The sequence below is a fragment of the Microcaecilia unicolor genome, chromosome 10 (genome assembly GCF_901765095.1).
Source record: "Microcaecilia unicolor chromosome 10, aMicUni1.1, whole genome shotgun sequence".
Taxonomy (NCBI): domain Eukaryota; kingdom Metazoa; phylum Chordata; class Amphibia; order Gymnophiona; family Siphonopidae; genus Microcaecilia; species Microcaecilia unicolor.
In genome coordinates, this window is record NC_044040.1 from 55,805,733 (window position 1) to 55,829,021 (window position 23,289).

At 44.9% G+C, this 23,289-nt stretch overlaps 1 protein-coding gene across 1 annotated transcript in view; it reads right to left on the reverse strand.

Moving 5' to 3' along the window:
- The window catches only part of TES (testin LIM domain protein), an 86,387-nt gene that overhangs the window by 43,383 nt on the left and 19,715 nt on the right, over positions 1 to 23,289 (reverse strand). The window contains exon 2 of the mRNA XM_030216127.1: positions 13,741 to 13,826. Within this exon, the coding sequence (XP_030071987.1) occupies positions 13,741 to 13,826 (86 nt within the window). The remainder of the gene's footprint in view (positions 1 to 13,740; positions 13,827 to 23,289) is intronic.

A 23,289-nucleotide genomic window follows, 5' to 3' on the forward strand; every position in this document is an offset into this window, starting at 1 on the left:
CCTCGACATGTGGATTCAGTGGCATGGGGCAACACTCAAGCATGCTCATTACCCAGTCTCTGACAGCTTTAGTTTGTTTCAAGAGACTGAAGAAAGAAAATACTACTAAGCCGATCTGAAAATACAGCGCAGGTACTTACCTGTAGCAGGTATTCTCCAAGGACAGCAGGCTTTATATTATTACAAGTGTGTGACACCAACCCACGTGGCCCGGTCCGGAATTTACAAAAGTCTAATGAGAGCTTTGTAGCGCGCGAGAGACGCTCCACTGCAAATGCGCGAGTGCCTTCCCACCCACCGCGAGAACACAGTCTCCTCCGTTTAATACTATAGGAAAAAATAAAGTAAAAAAAAACTACGAAGGAGACAACTCCAAGGGAAAGTGATTGTGAGAATATAAAGCCTGTTGTCCACAGAGAACACCTGCTACAGGTAAGCACCTACGCTTTCTCCGAGACAAGCAAGCTGATAATTCTCACAAGTGGGAAATCCCTAGCATCCAGGCTCACCAAAAACAACAAACAATGATCAACTGGGCCTCATAACGGCGAGGACGTAACATGGATTAGCCTGAAGCTACATATAATCTGCATTAGAGTGCAATCTGGAACAGAATAAAATGGGTCTAGGAAGGTGGAATTGGATTCTAGACAACAAACAGATTCTGCAACACTGACTGCCCGAATCGACCGTCGCGTCGGGTACCCTGCTCAAGGCAGTAGACATTTGGTGAAGACACTGGGAGCCGACGTGAGGCCAAAAGGCCACAAGCGATAATGAAAGATGTGTTCCCAGTCAAAATCGAAGAGTCTTCTGGTGGGCTGGATGTATCGGTATATGAGTATATGCATCCTTTAAGTCCAGAGAGAATAGCCAATCATTTTTCTGAATCATTGGGAGAAGGGTGCCCAGGGAATACCATCCTGAACTTTTCTTGGAGTAGGAATTTGTTCAGGGCCCTTAGGTCTAGGATGGGACGAATCCCTCGTTTTCTTTTGCACAAGGAAGTACCTGGAATAGAATCCCCGCCCTTCCTCCCCTAGTGGAACGAGTTTGACTGTATGGTCCTTCAGAAGGGTGGAGAGTTCCTCTGCAAGTACCTGCCTGTGCTGAGAGCTGAATGCTGAGGGTGTATCCGAGATGGACTATTTGAAGAACCCACCAGTCGGAAGTAATAAGAGGCCACCTGTCGTGAAAAATCTTCAACCCCCCTTGACCAGCAAGTGGGACGAACACTTTTTCTGCGGCTAAGCTCTGCTGAAATCAGTCAAAAGCTCATCCCTTGATTTGCCAGGGGAACAGCAGTTTGGTGCACACTGTAGATGTGAATGAGCACGCTGGGGTTCAGCCCGAGTAGGCTGGCAAGCCCAAGGATTGTACCTACGCCTAGGACAGTAATAGAAACTCCTCCCTGGCTTGCCAAAAGTCCTCCTAGCCGAGGAAGCTGATGCAGAAGTCACCCATTCGGAGAGAGAAGAAATGGTATCAGTGTGTTTTTTGATTTGGTTGGTGACCTCCTCAACCTTCTCTCCAAAAAGGTTATTCCCCCGCCGTGGGGCATCCACCAAACGCTGCTGAACAGAATGTCCAGGTCAGAAACACACAGCCATGAGAGTCTGCGCCTTGCTATACTTTGAGCTGAAATCCTGGATGCCACATCAAAAGTGACGTAAGTACTCCTGGCCAAGAAATTGCGACACACCTTCTGCTGCTTGACCAACTAGCAAAATGTCTCGGCCTGCTCCAGAGGAGGGAGCATGTCAGCCAGGTTGGACAACTTTAACACAGAGTTTGACAAATGGTCGCTCGTGAAAAGTTGGTATGAATGTATTCGGGAAATGAGCATTGAAGCTTAGCACATCTTCCTCCCTAAAGAAACCAGGGTTCTAGCTTCTCCACCTGGGGGCACAGAGGCATAGTCCCTGGAACTCCTGGCTCTTTTGAGAGTGGATTCCACCACCATGGAACTATGAGGCAACCGAGGCCTATCAAAACCAGGCACATTGTGGATCCGGAACTGGGTGTCAATCTTCTTGGGCATAACAGGGACTGACAAAGGGGACTCCCAGTTCTTGACAAGGACTTCCCTGAGTATCTCATGGAGAGGTGCAGTCACAGCCTCCTTAGGAGAAGATGTGTAGTCCAGGACCTTGAGCATCTTGGCCCTGGACTCATCCTCCACTTCCAAAGGAAATGGAATGGCATCAGCCATTTCCTTAACAAAAGATGGAAATGAAAGGCTCTCTGGAGGAGACCGTCTTCTTTCAGGTGGAGGGGAGGGTTCAGAAGGAATTCCATAGGACTTATCCAAGGAACAAGTACCTTGGATCCTCCTCTGAATCCCACGAGTGCTCCTCTTCGGTGTCAGATAATACCTCCTGATGGAAGTGTTGAGACCAACCCTGCTTCGACATGGAGGAACCACATCCTCAAGAGTGGTGTCGAGAAGTTGGCTCCCGTCTTGACTCTGGAAAAGCTTCCTCCACTAACGTTGAGGGAGTACCGGCTTGGGTGGCAGTCAACACTGGGGCCACACTGCAGACTGAGGGCCAAGTGAGGCTGCAACTGGAGGCAGGGTAGGCGCAAGCACCCCCAATGTCGATGAACACCATTGCATGAAGCCATCCAGCAGCTCAGGGCCTTGCATCGAGGGCCAACACCAGGAAAAGCTGGGGTGCTGGCTCAGGCACAGGTTGCAGAGGTTGATACAGGAGCAGGGTCTTGGCTGCTGGTAGACCAAGTCGGCACCTCTTGTTTGGAGGGGGAGCAGTCCTCCTGGCGCAGACACTTCTCGGATGCCAAATCCTTCAATGCCCTAGAACTCCAGGCACCGTGCGTCGAGGGCGACCGATGACGGTGTGTTTTGGTCTTTGCCCAAAGTGTGTCACGGAGGCTCCTTGGTGCAGACGTTGAATCCACATGGCGCCTCGGGGTTGGGTCTGACAATGGTATGCAAGTAAAATACCTTAAAATTATCCCCTAGAATATTAAACACAAAAATTGGTGTTCAGAATGAGCCTTGCAGAAACTTACAATTCACATTCCAGGATTTGAAGAACAGATCACCTAATACAGGGGGTAATTAAGTAATTTTGGCACATTTATAACCTAGTGATACCAAAGTAGTGTATATGCTTGTTGCTGTATTGAAAATCCTTTTAATATGAACATGGTCAGAAGACCAACATCACTAGGGGGTTTATACGTATAAGCAGTGTTACATGTCATAAGATGTGATTTTGCTATTTACGTGTAAGTGGCCGATTCCATAAACCTGCATGCTATTAAGGAATCATCCTGCAAACTCAAACTTTTTGCAAAGTGGTTTTGAAAGGCAAAGAGGTTGAGAACAATTTCTCTCCCCTAAACCAAGGTCCAAATGAGAAGTTAACCAGGAGTTATGTGTACAACACCAATAACGAAATTTCAGAGGTATAGGTATATTGCTGTTCCAAAATAAAAAAATATGCATATACTTTGCACACAAACATGCCTCCTTTAAATCTGTGTGCTGCCTCATATGTATAAGTAATAGTAAGGGATAGTAACTTAAAAAAAAACAAAAAACTACCCTTATGATCTATCAAGCTCATCCTTCTAAAGATTAATACAAACTAGGTCCTACCTTTTAAGTTCTCTAGTCCTCTTTATGGACATGCATATGAAAGGATTTCTAACTGAATTTACTATTCAGTGTTGGACTGGGGAAAAGCAGCAAAAAAATGTTTGTAGGTAAAGTTACTATCCCAGACAGAAGAGGGTTAGTGATCTCATCCTACCTCACAAACCCTACCTGACCAATAAGAGAGGACCTCCTCTGGTTTCTTAAGTTTTCTTCCTTAAAGCTGCCTGAAAAAGTGTATGTAAATAAGACTTATCTAATGTCTTATATACTGCCTGCAACCCCTAAAGCTATCAAAATTACCTGTGGGGCAGAATAAGGACAGAGGCAGCAACTGAAGTTCTTAGTGTTTTTGTTTCCACAGCTGGATAACCATAGATCATATACACTAATCTTACTAGGAGGAGGAACAGGGTGGTGAGATTAAGATAAAGTCAGCCCTTCTGGGCTGAGGATATGTTCTGCAGCAGAAAATCTTGCTCAAGAGTCACCGATGAAAAGAAAGGCTCCTGCATGGAGACAGCTGAGCCCCAGAGGAAGCCTGTGAGATACAGTGGACACGAAGTAAAAGCGGGATGGGGGCAGGGGCCATTTCAAAATTGCTAGAGTTTGGAAGCAAAGTTCGTTTCCTCAGCTTTCTCCTACCTCCAGTCAAAAAATTGTATCAAAAGAGGTACATCAGAGTAAGACAAAAAGAATATCCTGGTAATGATTTAGATTAAAACACTGGACGGTCTTTTTGGGAGAAAGTCAGAAGCAGTGACAAAGCTGGTGCTGGTTAATCTTGTGGGGAGGACACCGTCATATTCAGAGAATGACCCAATTCGGATTTTTGTCAGTTGTAAAGACTGGAAGGTACTAAGTAAACAGAAGAAAACAGACTGCTAGAAAGAATGAGTTCTATGAATCTGGAAATTAACCCAGGAACTGAGTCCTTCACTAGTTTCTTCTTGTACACCAGTGGCATAGCTACGTGGGGCCAGGGGGGGCCTGGGCCCCTGTAGATTTGGCCCTGGACCCCCCTGCTGATGACTCTCTCGACCCCCCTCCTCGCGCCGCCAACCCGCCCTCGCCTGCCTTTGCTGGTGGGGGACCCCAACCCCCATCAGCCGAGGTCCCCTTGTTCTCGCAAAAGGCTTCCTTCGGTTTCTGACGTCCTGCACGTTGTAAGTGCAGGATGTGAGAAACAGAAGGAAGCCTTTTGCGAGAAGACGACCTCGGATGGCGGGGGTTGGGGTCCCCCACCAGCAAAGGTAGGCGACGGCGGGGTGGCGGCGCGGGGGGGGGGCCTAAAATGTGCCCCCTCATCTCAGGCTCTGGACCCCCATCCCGCCGAAGTCTGGCTACGCCCCTGTTGTACACCAATTGATCAAACCAAATCTTTACTTTAAGGATCCAATTATAGAACAGTATCAATTTATATGTTACTGATTTTTTTTTTTTTAATTTGTTGCAGACTACTGGATGTTCTTACACATATACCCCAGGATTCTATATAGCGCACTTAGCATTCCGCGCCGAAATCCAAGGGTATAACATGCATAACTTAACTGGCTTAAGAAGCCAATCAGCGTTAACAGCACTTAACAAGCAATAATGCACTAATTGACAATTAAAACTTATGCACGCAAACCGCTAAGTGTATTTTGTAATGCATAGCGCCTAAATTTGAATGCGTGCAGACAAAAGAGGCATTGTTATGGGCGATTCGTGGTCATTCCAAAATTTATGTGCACCGTTATAGAATATGGCCCTCTGCGTCTAAACCTTCTCGCTGGGATTTATGCCATGTTTTCATTGGTGTAAATCGAGGCACATAGATTTAGGTGCTAGGGTGTTCACTAATCATATTCTATATATCGTGCCTAAATCTAGGCACTGCTTATAAAATATACTTAGGCAGAAATGTTTTCCGCAAAAGTTTTTTTAGGTGGCTTATATAGAATCCTCCCCATAGTTCAACATATATAATGTATGAAGCTGTCTTATATACCTTGTTGGTATTGTCTCTTTTCCTGCTGAAAACCATTATTTAAAACTGGCTTGAAAACAAAAGAATAAAAAGTTAGCACTCTACACACCTCTGAATCCCAAGGAGCATCACTATCGGGCTCATTTTCGAAAGAGCATGCCCGTCTTTCGATATAAATCGGAAGATGGGCGTTCTTTCTCACAGGGTCATCCAAATCGGTATAATCGAAAGCCGAGTTTGGACGTCCCCAACTGCTCTCCGTTGCAGGAACGGCCAAAGTTCAAGGCGGCAAATCGGAGGCATAGTGAAGGCAGGACTTGGGCGTCCTCGACCCATAATCGAAAAAACAAGGACGTCCCTGACAAACACTTAGACGACTTTACCTGGTCATGTTTTTCTTGCAACCAAGGCACAAAAAGGTGCCCGAAATAACCAGATGACCACTGGAGAGAATCGGGGATGACCTCCTGTTACTCACCCAGTGGTCAGTAACCCCCTCCCACCCTCAAAAAATATCGTTGAAAATATTGATTGCCAGCCTCAGATGTCATGCTCAGGTCCATCACAGCAGTATGCAGGTCCCTGGAGCAGTTTTAGTGAGTGCAGTGCAATTCAGACAGGCGGACCCAGGCCCATACCCCCCCTACTTGTTACGTTTGTGGAGGAAACAGCGAGCCCTCCAAAACCCACTGTACCCACATCTAGGCGCCCCCCCTTTCACCCATAAGGGTTATTGTAGTGGTGTACAGTTGGGGGTAGTGGGTTTGTGGGGGGGGGGGGGGGCTTGGGGGGCTCAGCACACAAGGTAAGGGAGCTATGTACCTGGGGGCAATTTATGAAGTCCACTGCAGTGCCCCCTAGGGTGCCCGGTTGGTGTCCTCGAATGTCAGAGGGACCAGTGCACTACAAATGCTGGCTCCATCCACGACCAAATGGCTTGCATTTGGTCGTTTCTGAGATGGACGTCCTTGGTTTCAAATATCTACTACTACTACTACTATTTAGCATTTCTATAGCGCTACAAGGCATACGCAACGCTGCACAAACATAGAAGAAAGACAGTCCCTGCTCAAAGAGCTTACAATCTAATAGACAAAAAATAAATAAAGTAAGCAAATCAAATCAATTAATGTGGACGGGAAGGAAGAGAGGAGGGTAGGTGGAGGCGAGTGGTTACAAGTGGTTACGAGTCAAAAGCAATGTTAAAGAGGTGGGCTTTCAGTCTAGATTTAAAGGTGGCCAAGGATGGGGCAAGACGTAGGGGCTCAGGAAGTTTATTCCAGGCGTAGGGTGCAGCGAGACAGAAGGCGCGAAGTCTGGAGTTGGCAGTAGTGGAGAAGGGAACAGATAAGAAGGATTTATCCATGGAGCGGAGTGCACGGAAAAGAGTGTAGGGAAGGACGAGTGTGGAGAGATACTGGGGAGCAGCAGAGTGAGTACATTTATAGGTTAGTAGAAGAAGTTTGAACAGGATGCGAAAACGGATAGGGAGCCAGTGAAGGGTCTTGAGGAGAGGGGTAGTATGAGTAAAGCGACCCTGGCGGAAGATGAAACGGGCAGCAGAGTTTTGAACCGACTGGAGAGGGGAGAGGTGACTAAGTGGGAGGCCAGCAAAAAGCAGATTGAAATAGTCTAAAGGAGAGGTGACAAGGGTGTGGATGAGGGTTTTGGTAGAGTGCTCGGAAAGAAAGGGGCGGATTTTACGGATGTTGTAAAGAAAGAAATGACAGGTCTTGGCAATCTGCTGGATATGAGCAGAGAAGGAGAGAGAAGAGTCAAAGATGACCCCAAGGTTTCGAGCTGAGGAGACAGGGAGAATGAGAGAGCCATCAACAGAAATAGAAAACGGGGGGAGCGGGGAGGTGGGTTTGGGAGGGAAAATGAGAAGCTCGGTTTTGGTCATATTTAATTTCAGGTGGCGTTGAGACATCCAGACAGCAATGTCAGACAAGCACGCTGAAACTTTGGTTTGGATGCAAGGTGAGATATCAGGGGTAGAAAGGTAGATTTGGGAGTCATCAGCATAGAGATGGTAGGAAAAGCCATGGGATGAGATTAATGAACCAAGGGAAGAAGTGTAGATAGAAAAGAGGAGGGGACCAAGAACAGAACCCTGAGGTACGCCGACAGGCAGAGGGATAGAAGTAGAAGAGGATCCACCAGAGTGAACACTAAAGGTGCGGAGGGAGAGGTAGGAAGAGAACCAGGAAAGGACAGAGCCCTGGAATCCAAGTGAGGACAGGGTATCGAGAAGTATGCTGTGATCGACAGTGTCAAAAGCAGTGGAAAGATCAAGAAGAATGAGGATGGAATATTGACCTCTGGATTTAGCCAGTAATAGGTCATTGGAGACTTTAGTAAGCGCAGTTTTGGTTAAAATCAGATGAAAATCAGAAACGACCAAATTTCAGGATTTGGACGTCCCTGACTGTATTATCGAAACGAAAGATGGACGTCCGTCTTGTTTCGAAAATGCCCCTCCACGTGTACCCTGTCACAAAGAAATCACTTTATCTGACACCTACTAGTGAGCCTTCTCATAAGTAGCCCCCACAAACTCAATCCTGGATGGGCTATGGCTAACTCAAAACTACCTCTACTTTAGGAAGCAGGTGAAAGCCTGACTTTTCTCAAACCTAGGGCACATGTGGAAATTATGCATCCAGACTAGCTTGCAGCACACTTTGTAATGAAGATCAGTTCCACATAAATTATATATACAGTTGAATAAATTGTCTTCAACCTATTCACCCATCTATTTATCCTAATGACTTTGTCCTACCCACCTTGTCTAGCTATATGTTTCAACTGCATTTGTTCCACTTGGCTGCCAATTAAGGTGTTTCTCTTATAACTGCTCATGACAGCAACAATATATTCAGGGCCGTGCCTAGGGTCTCTGGCGCCCCCCTGCAGACTATCAGTTGGCGCCCCTACCCCCCGTGAAAATGATCAGCCCCCCCCCCCCCCCCCCGGTGAAAATGATCGCTCACCACTTGCCACACTGACAGGAATTGTCAGCAATATTCTTAGAAACAAATTGCTATACATTGCAAAATAAGATAGCAGATGTAAATTCTCAAAGTGGACATATTCCAAACGCTATTTAGACAAAAATTAAACTGAACCCCCAAGATGCCAGACTCTGCATACAATGCAACACCACAGAAACAGAAAATGTCCCCTAGTACTGTGAAAAATATAAAGACTGCAGATGTAAATTTGAAAAAAACTAACAAGAACCAATCACCACTTTACAAATTAACAAATAGAAATAAAACAAATATAGAAAATAAAATAATACCATTTTATTGGACTAATACATTTAGCTTTCAGAGGCCAAAACATCCTTCCTCAGGTCAATACAGTATAGTGCTGTTACAGTATCCTATCCTGACCTGAGGAAGGGGGTTTTGTTCTCCGAAAGTTAGTCAAAATGTATTAAAATTAGTCCAATAAAAAGATTACCTATTATAAACATTTATTAACACAGCTACAATACTACTATATCCTAAAGCAAAAAAATAAAAGTAAATATTTTATTTACAGTTTGTCGTCTCTGGTTTCTGCTTTCCTCATCTTCTTTTCACTGTCTTCCTTCCTTCCATCCAGCATCTGTCTTTGTTCTCTCTCTGCCATCCAGTGTCTGCCCTCTCTGCTGTCCCCTTCATCCAATGTCTGCCCTCTCTCCCTACTCCTTCCATCTACATCTGCCCTCTATCTCTGCCCCTTCCATCCACCATCTGCCCCTGTCTGCCCTCTCTCTCTCCCCCTTCCATTCACTGTCTGCCCTTTCTATCGCTTCCATCCACTGTCTGCCCTTTCTCTCTGTCCGCTCAATCCACCATTTGCCCTCCCTCTCCCATCCATCTAGGGTCTGCCCTCCCTCTCACTCACCCTTCCATCTAGGATCTGTCCCCTCTCTCAGCCCCTTTTTCTCAGCCCCCAGTTCCAGCCTCACTATCCCACCAGTCCCCAGTTTCAGCCCTAGCCCTTTTCTCCCACCAGTCTTGAGCTTCGGCCCACAGCCACTTCTCCCTGTCCCCTTTTCAGCCCCCAGTTTCAAACCCAGCCCTTTTCTCTCACTAGTCCCGAGCTTCGGCCCACAGCCACTTCTCCCTGTCCCCTTTTCAGCCCCCAGTTTCAAACCCAGCCCTTTTCTCTCACTAGTCCCGAGCTTCAGCCCCAGCCACTTCTCCCTGTCTTCTTTTCAGCCCCCAGTCCCCACAGTTTCAGCTCTTGTCCCTTTTCAGCCCCCAGTCCTAGCCCCCTTATCCCACCTACCCTCCTTTTCAGCCCCCAGTTCCAGCTCCCTTCATCCACATGCCTTGCATTAGGGCCTCCCCTTTCAGCCCCAGACCCCATCTGGGCACCCCACCCCATCCCCTTCTGTCATCTGGGCTCCCCACCCCACCCCATCCCCTTCTGCCATCTGGGCTCCCCTCCCCATCCCCTTCTGTCATCTGGGCTCCCATCCCCTTCTGTCATCTAGGCTCCCCTCCCCATCTGTCATCTGGGCTCCCCTCCCCATCTGTCATCTGGGCTCCCCTCCCCATCCCCTTCTGCCATCTGGGCTCCCCATCCCCTTCTGCCATCTGGGCTCCCCTCCCCATCCCCTTCTGTCTTCTGGACACCCCATCCCCTTCTGTCTTCTGGGCACCCCATCCCCTTCTGCCATCTGGGCTCCCATCCCCTTCTGCCATCTGGGCTCCCCTCCCCATCCCCTTCTGTCATCTGGGCACCCCTGATCCGACCCGACTACCAGCTCCGTCGAGATGACAGCGGGTAGGGGGGGGGGGTGCTCCGCTCCCGCTGCTCCCACCCTACCTTCTTTTAAAAAATAAATCAGTAAAGCGGCGTGGCAGGCAGCGCAGCTTCGCGTCTGCCCTGCTTGTAAAACAAGTAGATCTCCTCGTCGGGCCTTCGCTCACTGGGTCCCGCCCTCCTCTGAGGTAACTTCCTATTTCTTCGAGGGCGGGACCCAGTGAGCGAAGGTCCGACGAGGAGATCTACTTGTTTTACAAGCAGGGCAGACGCGAAGCTGCGCTGCCTGCCACGCCGCTTTACTGATTTCTTTTTTTTTTAAGAAGGTAGGGTGGGAGCAGCGGGAGCGGCGCACCCCCCACCCGCTGACACCCGGGGCGGACCACCCCCACCGCGCTCTTGGTTCCCTCAGTGTCCGCCTTCTTCTGACGTCAGAAGAAGGCGGGACACTGAGGGAACCAATGAGTGCAAGGGAAGGGAGATGTCGGCAGCACTTTCACCGACGCTGCTGCGACCGAGGTAAAAGATTTAAAGTCCTCGGCGGCGCGGGGCGAGGGTAAGCACCGCGGTGGCGCCCTCCAGAGGTGGGCGCCCCCCTGCGGCACTTACCTCGCTTACCGCATCGGCACGGCCCTGAATATATTTATGTTATATGAATGTTTCTAATATGTTGCCTATTAAGGTGTTCCATTTGTGTTGTATGGACATCGTCTAAGTATCATATGTGCTATAGGTATATGAATATTCTTTCATGCTGTTTATTATGGAATATCATTTGTATTCCACTAACATTTATCATATTTGCTATAGGATTGCTCTACCGTACTATTTTAATGTGTATCATTCAGATACTGTAACGTTATTCCCACTGCTAGGATTTAATTTGCCTATCCCCAAGTTTACCTCATTTTTTTATATTTATCCTTATATTTGATCATTTAACAGCATAACAGTAGTAAACATGATCATAAATTAGTAGCAAGGGCAGAGAGATACTGCCTAAGTGTAAATATATGATTACGTTGGAAATCTATGCCTAAAGTCTCCAATGACCTATTACTGGCTAAATCCAGAGGTCAATATTCCATCCTCATTCTTCTTGATCTTTCCACTGCTTTTGACACTGTCGATCACAGCATACTTCTCGATACCCTGTCCTCACTTGGATTCCAGGGCTCTGTCCTTTCCTGGTTCTCTTCCTACCTCTCCCTCCGCACCTTTAGTGTTCACTCTGGTGGATCCTCTTCTACTTCTATCCCTCTGCCTGTCGGCGTACCTCAGGGTTCTGTTCTTGGTCCCCTCCTCTTTTCTATCTACACTTCTTCCCTTGGTTCATTAATCTCATCCCATGGCTTTTCCTACCATCTCTATGCTGACGACTCCCAAATCTACCTTTCTACCCCTGATATCTCACCTTGCATCCAAACCAAAGTTTCAGCGTGCTGGTCTGACATTGCTGTCTGGATGTCTCAACGCCACCTGAAATTAAATATGACCAAAACCGAGCTTCTCATTTTCCCCCCCAAACCCACCTCCCCGCTCCCCCCGTTTTCTATTTCTGTTGATGGCTCTCTCATTCTCCCTGTCTCCTCAGCTCGAAACCTTGGGGCCATCTTTGACTCTTCTCTCTCCTTCTCTGCTCATATCCAGCAGATTGCCAAGACCTGTCATTTCTTTCTTTACAACATCCGTAAAATACGCCCCTTTCTTTCCGAGCACCATACCAAAACCCTCATCCACACCCTTGTCACCTCTCGTTTAGACTACTGCAACCTGCTTCTTGCTGGCCTCCCACTTAGTCACCTCTCCCCTCTCCAGTCGGTTCAAAACTCTGCTGCCCGTCTCGTCTTCCGCCAGGGTCGCTTTACTCATACTACCCCTCTCCTCAAAGGCCCTTCACTGGCTCCCTATCCGTTTTTGCATCCTGTTCAAACTTCTTCTACTAACCTATAAATGTACTTACTCTGCTGCTCCCCAGTATCTCTCCACACTCGTCCTTCCCTACACCCCTTCCCGTGCACTCTGCTCCATGGATAAATCCTTCTTATCTGTTCCCTTCTCCACTACTGCCAACTCCAGACTTCGCGCCTTCTGTCTCGCTGCACCCTACGTCTTGCCCCATCCTTGGCCACCTTTAAATCTAGACTGAAAGCCCACCTCTTTAATTGCTTTTGACTCGTAACCACTCGCCTCCACCTACCCTCCTCTCTTCCTTCCCGTTCACATTAATTGATTTGATTTGCTTACTTTATTTATTTTTTGTCTATTAGATTGTAAGCTCTTTGAGCAGGGACTGTCTTTCTTCTATGTTTGTGCAGCGCTGCGTATGCCTTGTAGTGCTATAGAAATGCTAAATAGTAGTAGTAAATAGTAGTAGTAGTATGCCTATGTATCCTCCATTGTGGAGGCTCTTAAGATGATTACTACTACTACTAAACATTTCTAGAGCGCTACCAGGGTTACGCAGCGCTGTACAATTTAACAAAGAGAGACAGTCCCTGCTCAAGGAGCTTACAATCTAATAGACAAGTGAACGGTCAGTCCGATAGGGGCAGTCAAATTGGGGCAGTCTTAGGGACGCAGGCAGTATACAAAACTCATATAGAAAGTTTTAATGTCAAGCTATACCTGTTGCACACCACCTGGAGTGAATTTCTTCATAAAACAGTGGTTAAATAAATACCAATAAAAGCCTGAAGTTGGTCCTTGACCATTGTGTTTGGTGAGGGTATAGGATTGGTTATGCTAGAAGTGTAAGGATAACTGCATAAGTGTGTGCTCTTTGGGCAAAGGCTCCCCCCTGCTCCCCCACCCCCACCAACCAGACATGATGGTCCCGCTTCCTAGAGCTCTAAATCCAGGCCACATGACTAAGTAAACCAGCCTCAATTGCCTTGATGTAGTATTCTGTCCCTTTCAGTAGGTACTCCCCCCCCCCTTTAAAAAAAAAAAAAAAGAGAGGAAGGAAGACACCTTCTACATGCATCTTTACGGTCAAAGTGGTTTAATTTTAGTATATGCTAATCTAGCACATGCTATTTTAGTGAATTCTAATATGAAACAAAAATAAATGAAAGAAAAGTAAATTTATCCCTTGCACATCTCTAGTCTTCTTTGCAAGATTCAGCCACTTCAAACGTTTACTCTGAGCATCTTCAAGGTCATAAGGCTTTCTGATATTTCCGAGGACTTTATACAGGTCCAGGTTACAAGTTACTCATATAAAAGCTAGAAGTAAAATAAAGTATTAAATATTCCCGGGCAACAATTTTGCCATACAATGCTATTTTGGGGGGGGGGGGGGGGGGGGGGGGAAGAATTATCAAAAATAAGACCATCTGAATGGGAAGAAATGTATTCAAAAGTGTTGAATTGCACTAACCTCCAGAAATGTAGCTCAAATCCTTCACATTTATCTTTGCATTTGAGACACGGGGCACCAGATCCTTGTTCATGACCTAACGTTATCTGTTAGAGACAAAATGAAAGCGTTAACAGATTCCTGACCCAGTTCAAAAACATTTACAACAGTGCTACTGAAATTTACTTGGTACTGGGGCGGGACCTGGCAGCAACAGCTTTCATTCACAACTACCCGGGTAACTTATTCCCTTAAATTACAGTTGCTTTCAATGTACTTTAGTTATTCCGTGCTGAACTTTAACCACAGGCACACAACTCAACCACTGGGTGTCACTGTTACATAATGACCAACTCCTTCACCTTAATTCCTCTCCAACCTGCCAGGGACTTGGAACACTTAATTTCATATTATTGCCAGCTGCGGCCAACCCAGAGCGCCAGGAATCTGTACTGCCACCTTGTAATCTTGAAAAATATATTATTAAGCTGGCATCAACTAAGTAAAAAAAAAAAAGGTACTTGGGCAACTTATATGAAGTTAATAATTTCTAATATCAAATTCTGATCATGCATATAATACAACTGTTAACTATTTTTGTTTCTCTCTACAATGACCTTGATATTCCTACAGCTATCAAGATGCTTCATGCTTGAGTAGATTTTTGTCATTAAGAGTAACAAGGAGCATATTTTCCATACCAGTTTTTATTTACTATTGTGCCTTGAGGCACTGTTTTATGACCAGTTAAGTATGTTAAACAACCAAGGAATACATGTTGATTAACAGTGTATGCGATGTTTAATAGAAGCTTGTGTTACAGTTACAACAATATTACTAATAGATACAAGGGTAATCACACATAATTTATGTGGATTGCAACAATGTCTATTTTAGAAGACAATGTGCATTTCTAAAATATAATCCCTGACTGTTCAAAGAAGTTCATGCACAAAGTTACATTTACTTCAAGGTCAGTTTAACTACTGGGTGTAAACTTTGAGGGTATGCATGTATCTTGCAATGTTGCCCACAACACCTATACACAACCTACAGAGGTACTTGCAATGCGCACAATTTTACATGCGTACTCCCTGTCATACTAAGGAGATGGAGAGAAAGGAGAGCAAGACAGAGCTGCTACTACCATAATGGCTCCTATTAACGAAAAGATCAGCAAGGCTGTATTTTAAGGAATCTGTCTGGGCTCCCTTGAATGTGAAAAAGAGCGAAGGGACAAATAGAAAAAAAGGTCTATGGCAATTTCCAGTTGACTATGCAAATCTTGCTAGTATTGTTCTTACTTGTGTCAAACTCTGCTGTTTATGCTTATGTTGGCCAATTTATCTATAAACTGTTACCACTGAAAACAAAAAATTCACAGCCCTTACGAGACAGGGAGAAGAGTTTGCTCATTGCTCTGTGGCGACACCTACTAGCCAGGATTCAGTATCCATGGCCTTCAACTGAAGCACTGTGACTAGGTAGGATCACGGGAAAAGAATTTACAAAAATAGGAGGGAAAAAAAACCCCTGTTAGTCAACACTGGGTTAACCATGGGCAGTAGCTTCTAGGAGACAGAAAACAAGCAATTATAATCAAAGCAAAAAACAAACAAAAACCTCCAAAGAACCATCAACACCCACCCACCAAGAGATGGACAATTTGCAAAATAGGTGAGGTGTTCAGAGGGGAGTTTGAAGACTAGTGTAGGGCAGCTATTAGTCTTGCTCAAGTGTGTGGATATGTAAAAATCTATTTATAGATTTATGTGGGGGGTTTTTGTGTGTGTAAGATTTGTTTGTGCTGAATGTTATTTTGTAATCTGCCCTGGACAGTCGAGCTACTTAGATGATTTAGCAGAATATGAAAATTATATATATATATATATATATATATATATATATATACATACACACAAAAAAAAAATAAACTTCAGGTTTAGAGAACTCTCTCCCACTAAACACACAGATTTTGTGGTTAGTATTAAAAAAAAATGGTTTTAAGACAGCGAGTCTTAAGTATTTAAAAATTCATTCACCTAGTTTGTAGGCTATTTATAAGGATTACTAAAGAAAGTGTACCATAAAATGAACATGGTTCCAAGATGCAGGGACTAATCACCCTAATTCTTACTCATTATGGATAGTTTAACACCAGAACAGTTAAGGCAGTGGTTCATCCTGGGGCACCCAAGCCAGTCGGGTTTTCAGGCTACCTGAAATAAATGTTCATGTGCTAAGGAATCCTTTACTAAGCTGCAGTAAAATTAGGCCTTAGCAGGCCCTTCCCATACACCAAGGTTTATTTTTACCATGGCTGTAAAAACCCTTATTTTCTACTTTCCCCCCATTAATAGTTATGCACTAATGGTGATATTAGTACGCAGCCAGTTTTTTAAATTACTATGGAAGCACTTACCAACACCTATTTTGTGAGCAGTAACAGCTTCTGCGTTATCTGTGCACTAACCTGTTAGCATATCTACATTACTGTGCATTAACAGGTTAACTACTCTCTGCCTCTGCCACACCCCCTCAAAATTTTTTTTTTAAATTTTAGAGCACAGTGCACATGGTTAAAAATACCTACAAGAGGGCCATGGATATTTCTACCGAGCTGCTTCCTCCCATTGTCCATGCTCAATATCTACCTGGAATTGGTGGAGGAAGGTGTCTTGGATAAGAGATACCACTACATGGTTCAAGAACTGTAAAAGAATTTAAATGAATTTTTGGAGAGCTCAAAGGATTTAATAACTGACCACACTACAGTCCGGATAGAAGAATATTCCTGTTATACTTCAGATATATGAATGCAATTTTTAATGCTCAAACACTGCACATTTTAAATGTGATGAAATAATTGTCCCCTTAGTTACCCAACTGACCAAATTTATTGATGATTAGATTCAGCTGATTGCATCCAGCCCTGCTGACTCTAAACCTCATTATATATTGAACCTTAACATAAGGTTTCTACAAGAATACTATATTGTGATCAAAGGAAATTCCAGAAGAGATGAGAATAAAAATTGTTGAAATAAGTCAGTCTGGAAAGGGTTACAAAGCCATTTCTAAAGCAATGGGACTGCACTGAACCACAGTGAGAGCCATTATTTCCAGATAGAGAACAATGGTAGTGAATCTTCCCAGGCGTGGTTGTTCTGCCAAAATTACTCCAAAGCACCTCAACACTTCATCTAGGAAATCATAAAACTGCCCAGAACATCCAAAGAACTGTATGCCTCTCTAGCCTCAGCCAAGGCCAGAGCTCATGACTGAGCAAAATAATGGGATTCATGGTGAAGTGGCAAGGCATAAACCACTGCTAACATCAATGCTTGCCTCACATTTGCAAAAAAATGCACCTGGATGATTAAGACTTTTGTGATAATGTTCTATGGATAAATGAGTCAAAAGTGAACTCTTTGGACAACACAGGTCCCATTATGTCTGGCCTAAAGCAAATACAGCATTCCACAGTAAGAACAACTTACCAACAGTCTAACATGGTGGTAGCAGTGCTTTGCTTCCTCAGGACCTGGAAAACTTATTACTGAAGGAACCATGAACTCTGCATTGTACCAGATAATTCTTAACGAGATGTCTGGACATCTGTTCATGAGCTGACAATACTCAAAAAAAAAAAAAAAAGAAGGACAGGACTCTGCTGCGTACCTAAAGGAAAGAAAATTTTTCATTCCTTAGCATCAGCAGCAGATGAATCCAGAGACCTATGGGATGTAGCAGAGCAGTATCTAAACATGGTGAGCAGAAGAAAGCCCAGCAGAAATAACTGCAGATCCAAAACCAGAATCCGCCTGGGCTGAAATGTCTACTCGGCAATGTCTGACAAAGGTGTAGCTGCCCTACAGATCTCTTCCCAATTCCCCACACGGGTCTCCGCCCAAGAAGAAGCCAAAGCACACGTAATGATCCTTCAGATGCTCCGGAGGGGAATGGCCAGCCAAACAGTATGCAAATTCCAGGAAGCCCTTGACACACCGCGCTGATTCACTCTGATGAAATAACAATACTCCGAGAAGAGAGCTGGAGAGACTTTGTTGTGAACATTGTGCTCCCGTTTTGATGTGATTCATGAGATTTTCATGATCTATAAAGACTACAATTTAAATCTTTAAGGACAATAAGATACAAGTGGAAGATTTGAAACTGAGGAAGAAACTTCAATGTGTAAAATAAATGGGGAGAATGTCACAGTTTGTGGATATATAGAAATGTTCCCACATAAGGTTTATATGAGTGGGTGGTGAAGTGAAAGGTGTGACTGGATGAGTTCTGGAACTTGCATGATATAAGTTGTTTTATATGATATATAAATGACAAATATTTGTAATAAAAGAAATGAAATACTCTAAAAGAAGAACGTTTTTTTGTGATATAGCTTTGAGATCTGTTATTCTAGTTTAAATATTTATCCCCAGCAATATATATAACAGCCAAAACATAAGCCACAGAGATAGCCTCCCGTAACCACCAAGCAATAGTGGGCTTTGAAACAGCCTTTCCTTTTTGAGGACCCGTGAAAAGCAAAGAGATGATCCTACTGACGACAGTAGCTAGTTGTTTCCAAATACTGAATCAGGGTACAGCGCAGATCCAGACAGTGTAAGCAGTGAAATTCCTTCAGATATTGATCCACACCAAAGGAAGGAAGAAATGACAGCCGATTAAGATGGAAGGTTCCACCTTTGGGAAGAACGAAGATACAATCCGAACTGTCACTTCTGCATTCGAAAAACTTAGGAAGCTGTTTCTACAGAGCCTGAAGCTCTTGACACTGTGGACTGAAGAAACGGCCACCAGAAAAATTTCCTTGAGCGATATCTTCCACTGTGGTGGAGCAAAGAGGCTCAAAGGGAGGAGCCTGAAGCGCACCCAAAACCAGATCCAGGCTCCAACTCGGGTAAGGCCGAATAAGTGGATGCCTAAGACGGGTGACCCTTTAAGGAAATGGACTATATCTGGATGAGAAGCCAGGAGGAAGAAGAGCAATGCGACCATGATAGTAGGTCAGAGCACTGAGCTATACTCTCAGTGAGCTGGCAGCTAAACCCTTCTGTAGCCTAGACTGCAGAAAGGCTAAGATATGCGGCAATGAAGCCTGAAAGGGCAAAACTGCCTGCTCGGAACACCAGGCCTCAAAAATGCACCAGACCCGTGCCTAAGCCACAGAGGTGGATCGCTTTTTGGATTCAGTGATAACTGAATCAGAATAACCTCTCTTCCTGAACTTTGACCATTCAAGAGCCAAGCTGTACAGCCAAAGCAAAAGGGATCCTCCATGGCTGAAGTCCCCCAGCATTGAACAATCAAGTGAAAGGCCATCGGCGAGAGTCCCCATTTGCCTGGATCCAGAGTGGTGTGGCTGAGAAAGTCATCCTGTATGTTTTCCACCCCAGTGATGTGCGCTACAGGCAACTGAAGACAATCCTCCGCCCAACAGAGGAGCAAGTCCACCTCCTCCGTCAGCAGAGGACTACTAGCGCCCCCCCTGACTATTGATATAAGCAAACCGCAATCATGTTGTCCGAGAGGACCTGAACTGGGTTCCCCCAGAGAAGATCCTGAAAGGCCAGAAGTGCCTTGGGAACTGCTCAAAGCTCTAATCGATTGATGGACCAGAGCGCCTCCATTGGGAGACAATGAGGCATATTTTCAAAGCACTTAGCCTTCCAAAGTTCCATAAAAACCTATGGAACTTTGGAAGGCTAAGTGCTTTGAAAATGAGCCCCCAATGTGCTCCTCATCCCACAAGACTTCGGTGATTAGCACCACCCAGTAGAGAGCCAACAGAAGAACACTTCAGGTCAAATTGCTGGACTGGATCCACCACTGCAGGCTGCGGCACACCAACGGTTGCCAAAGCAGTCGCCTCAAAGGGGAGCACCAACCTCATTTTGAAGGCTTCTCCTTTTTAAGAGAGAGAAAGGGAGAGAAAGAGAGAAAGAATGAATGAGAATAGGCGTCTAGTATAAGAGGCTTGGGGAGGCTTCTGTAAGCCGACCCAAAAGCATCCCCAAAGGTAACCAGAGCAGCTTACTGCACAGCAGAACACCACAGAAAGAGAAAAAGGAGCCCATTAGAGCTGTGGCCACAGGACCTCCCGCTGCTGCAGTGCACAGTTGCCCACCGCAATGATAGCCAGTGCTCGGGACTCCTATTCCTCCTCCCCTGACTCTCACACTGCTACCGGTAGTGGTCTCCACCCTCGCGATTACAGCAGGCCTGCCTTGGTAGCTACTTGGCCTTCCCCCTACGATGCATTCCGCCCTCTTTTTACATGACTTCTTGCTTCTGTGAGGGTGGGATGTGTTACAGGAAGACGTCTGTAATCACTAGGATGAAACTGCTACTGGAAGCACTGTATGCTGCAGACTAATCCACATCTAAGAAAAGTATCCGAGTTTGACTGCTTCTTTGGAGGAGGGGGGTGGGAAGGAGCGAGACAGAGGCAGAGACTGGAACCGAGGAGGGAGGAAGCAGGAAGGAGCAGGGCTAAGGGAGAGAGCCTGCTCTATCCACGCTGTCATTCTTTATTATTGGTAGCATTTTTATTTGATCTCGCTTATATTTTTAAACATACCAGCTTGTGCAGCATAAGGATGTACATAGAGGAAGTACTGGTTTTATCAGTTAAGAGTATGTAATTTGTTCTAAATTGTAATTCATTGTGTCTTTTGGAGGTGCTAGCTATAGGGACTCCATGTATTCATGCAGAGATGTTTTCACTTAGTAAAAGGCCTCAAACAGACATCATGTTATGAGAATCAGGTGCTTAACAATCAGGCCTACTATTTATAAGTATAATTAAAAAATATAACTAGGTTAAAGGAGCATTTAACATACATTTTTTTCCTGTGCCTACATCAAAAGAAAAAGATGGCATGTGAGAACTTGCTCCCTTTTTTTGTGGATTGCCTTTTTTTATTACTAGTATTTCACAGAGAGGTATTGAATAACGAGGGAAGGGCTTCCTTCATGCAGAAGTTCTGTCGAGTCAGTCTAAATGTGCCAACATTGTCCAGTTCAGCACACTATTAGCTGCCAAGTTCATACAAAGTTAATTATGTTCAATGGAAAATAAATCTGTTGGCTCAGGATGCTTGCTATGTGAATATTCCATCACTGTTTCATTACTGCTATCAAGTATTACATTTTAAGGGCAGTGGCGTAGGAAGGGGGGGGGCGGTGGGGCGGTCCGCCCCGGGTGCACACCACTGGGGGGGGGGGGGGGTGTCAGCTCCGCTGGTTCCCTGCTTCCTCTGCCCCGGAACAGGTTACTTCCTGTTCCGGGGCAGAGAGAGCAGGGAACCTGTGGAGCCAATGCAGCACGCAGCTCCCAGTGACATGCACTCAGGGCGGATCGGCGTTCCCCGCCCGCCCCCACTTTCGTATGAAAGTAAGAATGCGCTCCGGGGGGGGGGGGGTGCGCAGCGGCGACCCGTCCCGGGTGTCAGCCGCCCTTGCTACGGCACTGTTTAAGGGGACTTGCTTTGAACTTTGTTTTAATTTGTTTATCCAGTCCTTGCATGCACATGGCTTTGGTTTTTAAACCTAAAGGTGAATCCTAAGGTTGGTTGAACAATGAGGTATAAACTATGTTGTTTCTGATTTTACTTGTTTTGGACTGCTTTGGGTCCTGCTCGTCTGGAATTTTGGAAGATGGAAATGAGAAAATAAAAATTAAGCTTTTGATGTACTCTGTAGAAGTTATGGATGTAAGCTCCGCTCCTGACCCCTTTAGCCTCCACAAACAGCTGGGCCACCAATCGCCTATGAGAGAGAGAGAGAGAGAGAAAGAAAGAAAGAGAAAGAGAACTACAGCCTGTGCATCTCTGAAACTCTGAGGCAAGCTACATTTAATTAACGTGAATTCTTGCTATAAAGTCAGTTATTGGTATGTACAATGGGACCAGAAGTAAATATATATAAAATTATGTTAGTGTATCACTAGCTAAATCAAAAATAAATTCAGCCCTAGCTGAGTTCCTCCCCTTCGTCCTCTCAGCCATCCCTCTAGAATGTCCTGTTTTTGTGTGGTTGAATATGGCTACCTAAGTGTACAATGTTTTGACATTTCATTCTACCAATGCTAATGATCCCACTAACAGCACATTTTAAACAAGGCTTGTTAGGAACAGAGTTGGAATGGAGTTCAGACTCAAAATAGCAGGCCACTTGACTGAAGTGCCTTTGCAAAACTGATGGGAACTCATCAGCTTAAATACTCTATAGCCTTTTTCTCAAGACTAGCTATAAGTAAACATGAAGCTGTCTTAGTTTATAAATGGACATGCTACTGTATAAAGAGCATAAAACACGAGTACCTAAAAATGTCATGGGGGCGGGTGGAAAAGGTCACACTTAACTGTATCACTAAATGCTACTCAAGTAAATATAAAGCTGCCTTTAAAAGGATGAGAAGAGTCAGGTCAAATTCCATTCTCTATTCAGTGATGGAAAAGAACCAGAAGATATATTAAAAAGGATATGAATTCACCTTTATGCAAATCAAATCAATATAAAATGAAATTTTCTGAAAGAGGTAAGCCTCCTTTACTGGCTTCTGCACTCTATGGATGAAGCACCCCCTTTCTGACTTCATGTGTAACTTTAAAGGCCCTGTTTACTAAGCCGCGCTATAGGCGTGTTATCGTTTTTAGCATTGAATATGCATTGTACTAAAAATATGGTTCCGCTATGCCCCTTACAATGGAAAAACCCTAGAACTTAATATTTTATTATAATTTCCTGAATTATCCAAAATGGTGGAAACTTAAGCTGTAAAGTCACTTAACCCTACATTGCCCCTGGTACAAAATAAGTGCCTGAATATATGTAAACCACTTTGAATGTAGTTGCAAAAACCTTTGAAAGGCGGTATATCAAGTCCCATTTCCCTTTTATGGGAAGTGAAATATATATACCCAAGGGCAACTCTTCATTTAAAATGGCAGGGGAGGTTGGACACGTGGAGGCGTATTTTCAAAAGCACAGACTTACAAAGGTACATAGAGGTGAATTTTCAATATTGCACCTAAGACTTTGGAACTCTGAATAAGAAATATAACCATTTTCGAAAAAGAAAAAAACTCTTTATTCAAACAGGGTTTTGTGCATTTCTTTTTATGACATTTTCGGGGGGGGGGGGGGGAAATCGCAAAAGTTAAAAATGCACAAACAAAAACCAAGCCATTGGAATGTAAGAGGAGCCAGCATTTTTAACAGACTGGTTCACCAGACATTCCAGGAGGGCAATGGTGCACCCTAGGGGGCACTGCTATGGATTTCATATACAGTGAAACCTCGGTTTTCGTTGACTTTGGATTTCGTCGTTTTTGGTTATCAATTTTTGTCTCAGTTTTCGTCGGTCGCCTTGGATTTCGTCGGCGTGTCCACGCTGCTAATTTTGCGTTCTCACGAGTCGTTCTTCTGGGGCGTTGTTTCCGGTTGTGGGATCACACTGCTGCTTCTGGTTCAGTGCCTGTACAAAATCGCCAGCTCTTTAATCAGAAAAATTTCGTCGTTTAGCCCACACTGCTG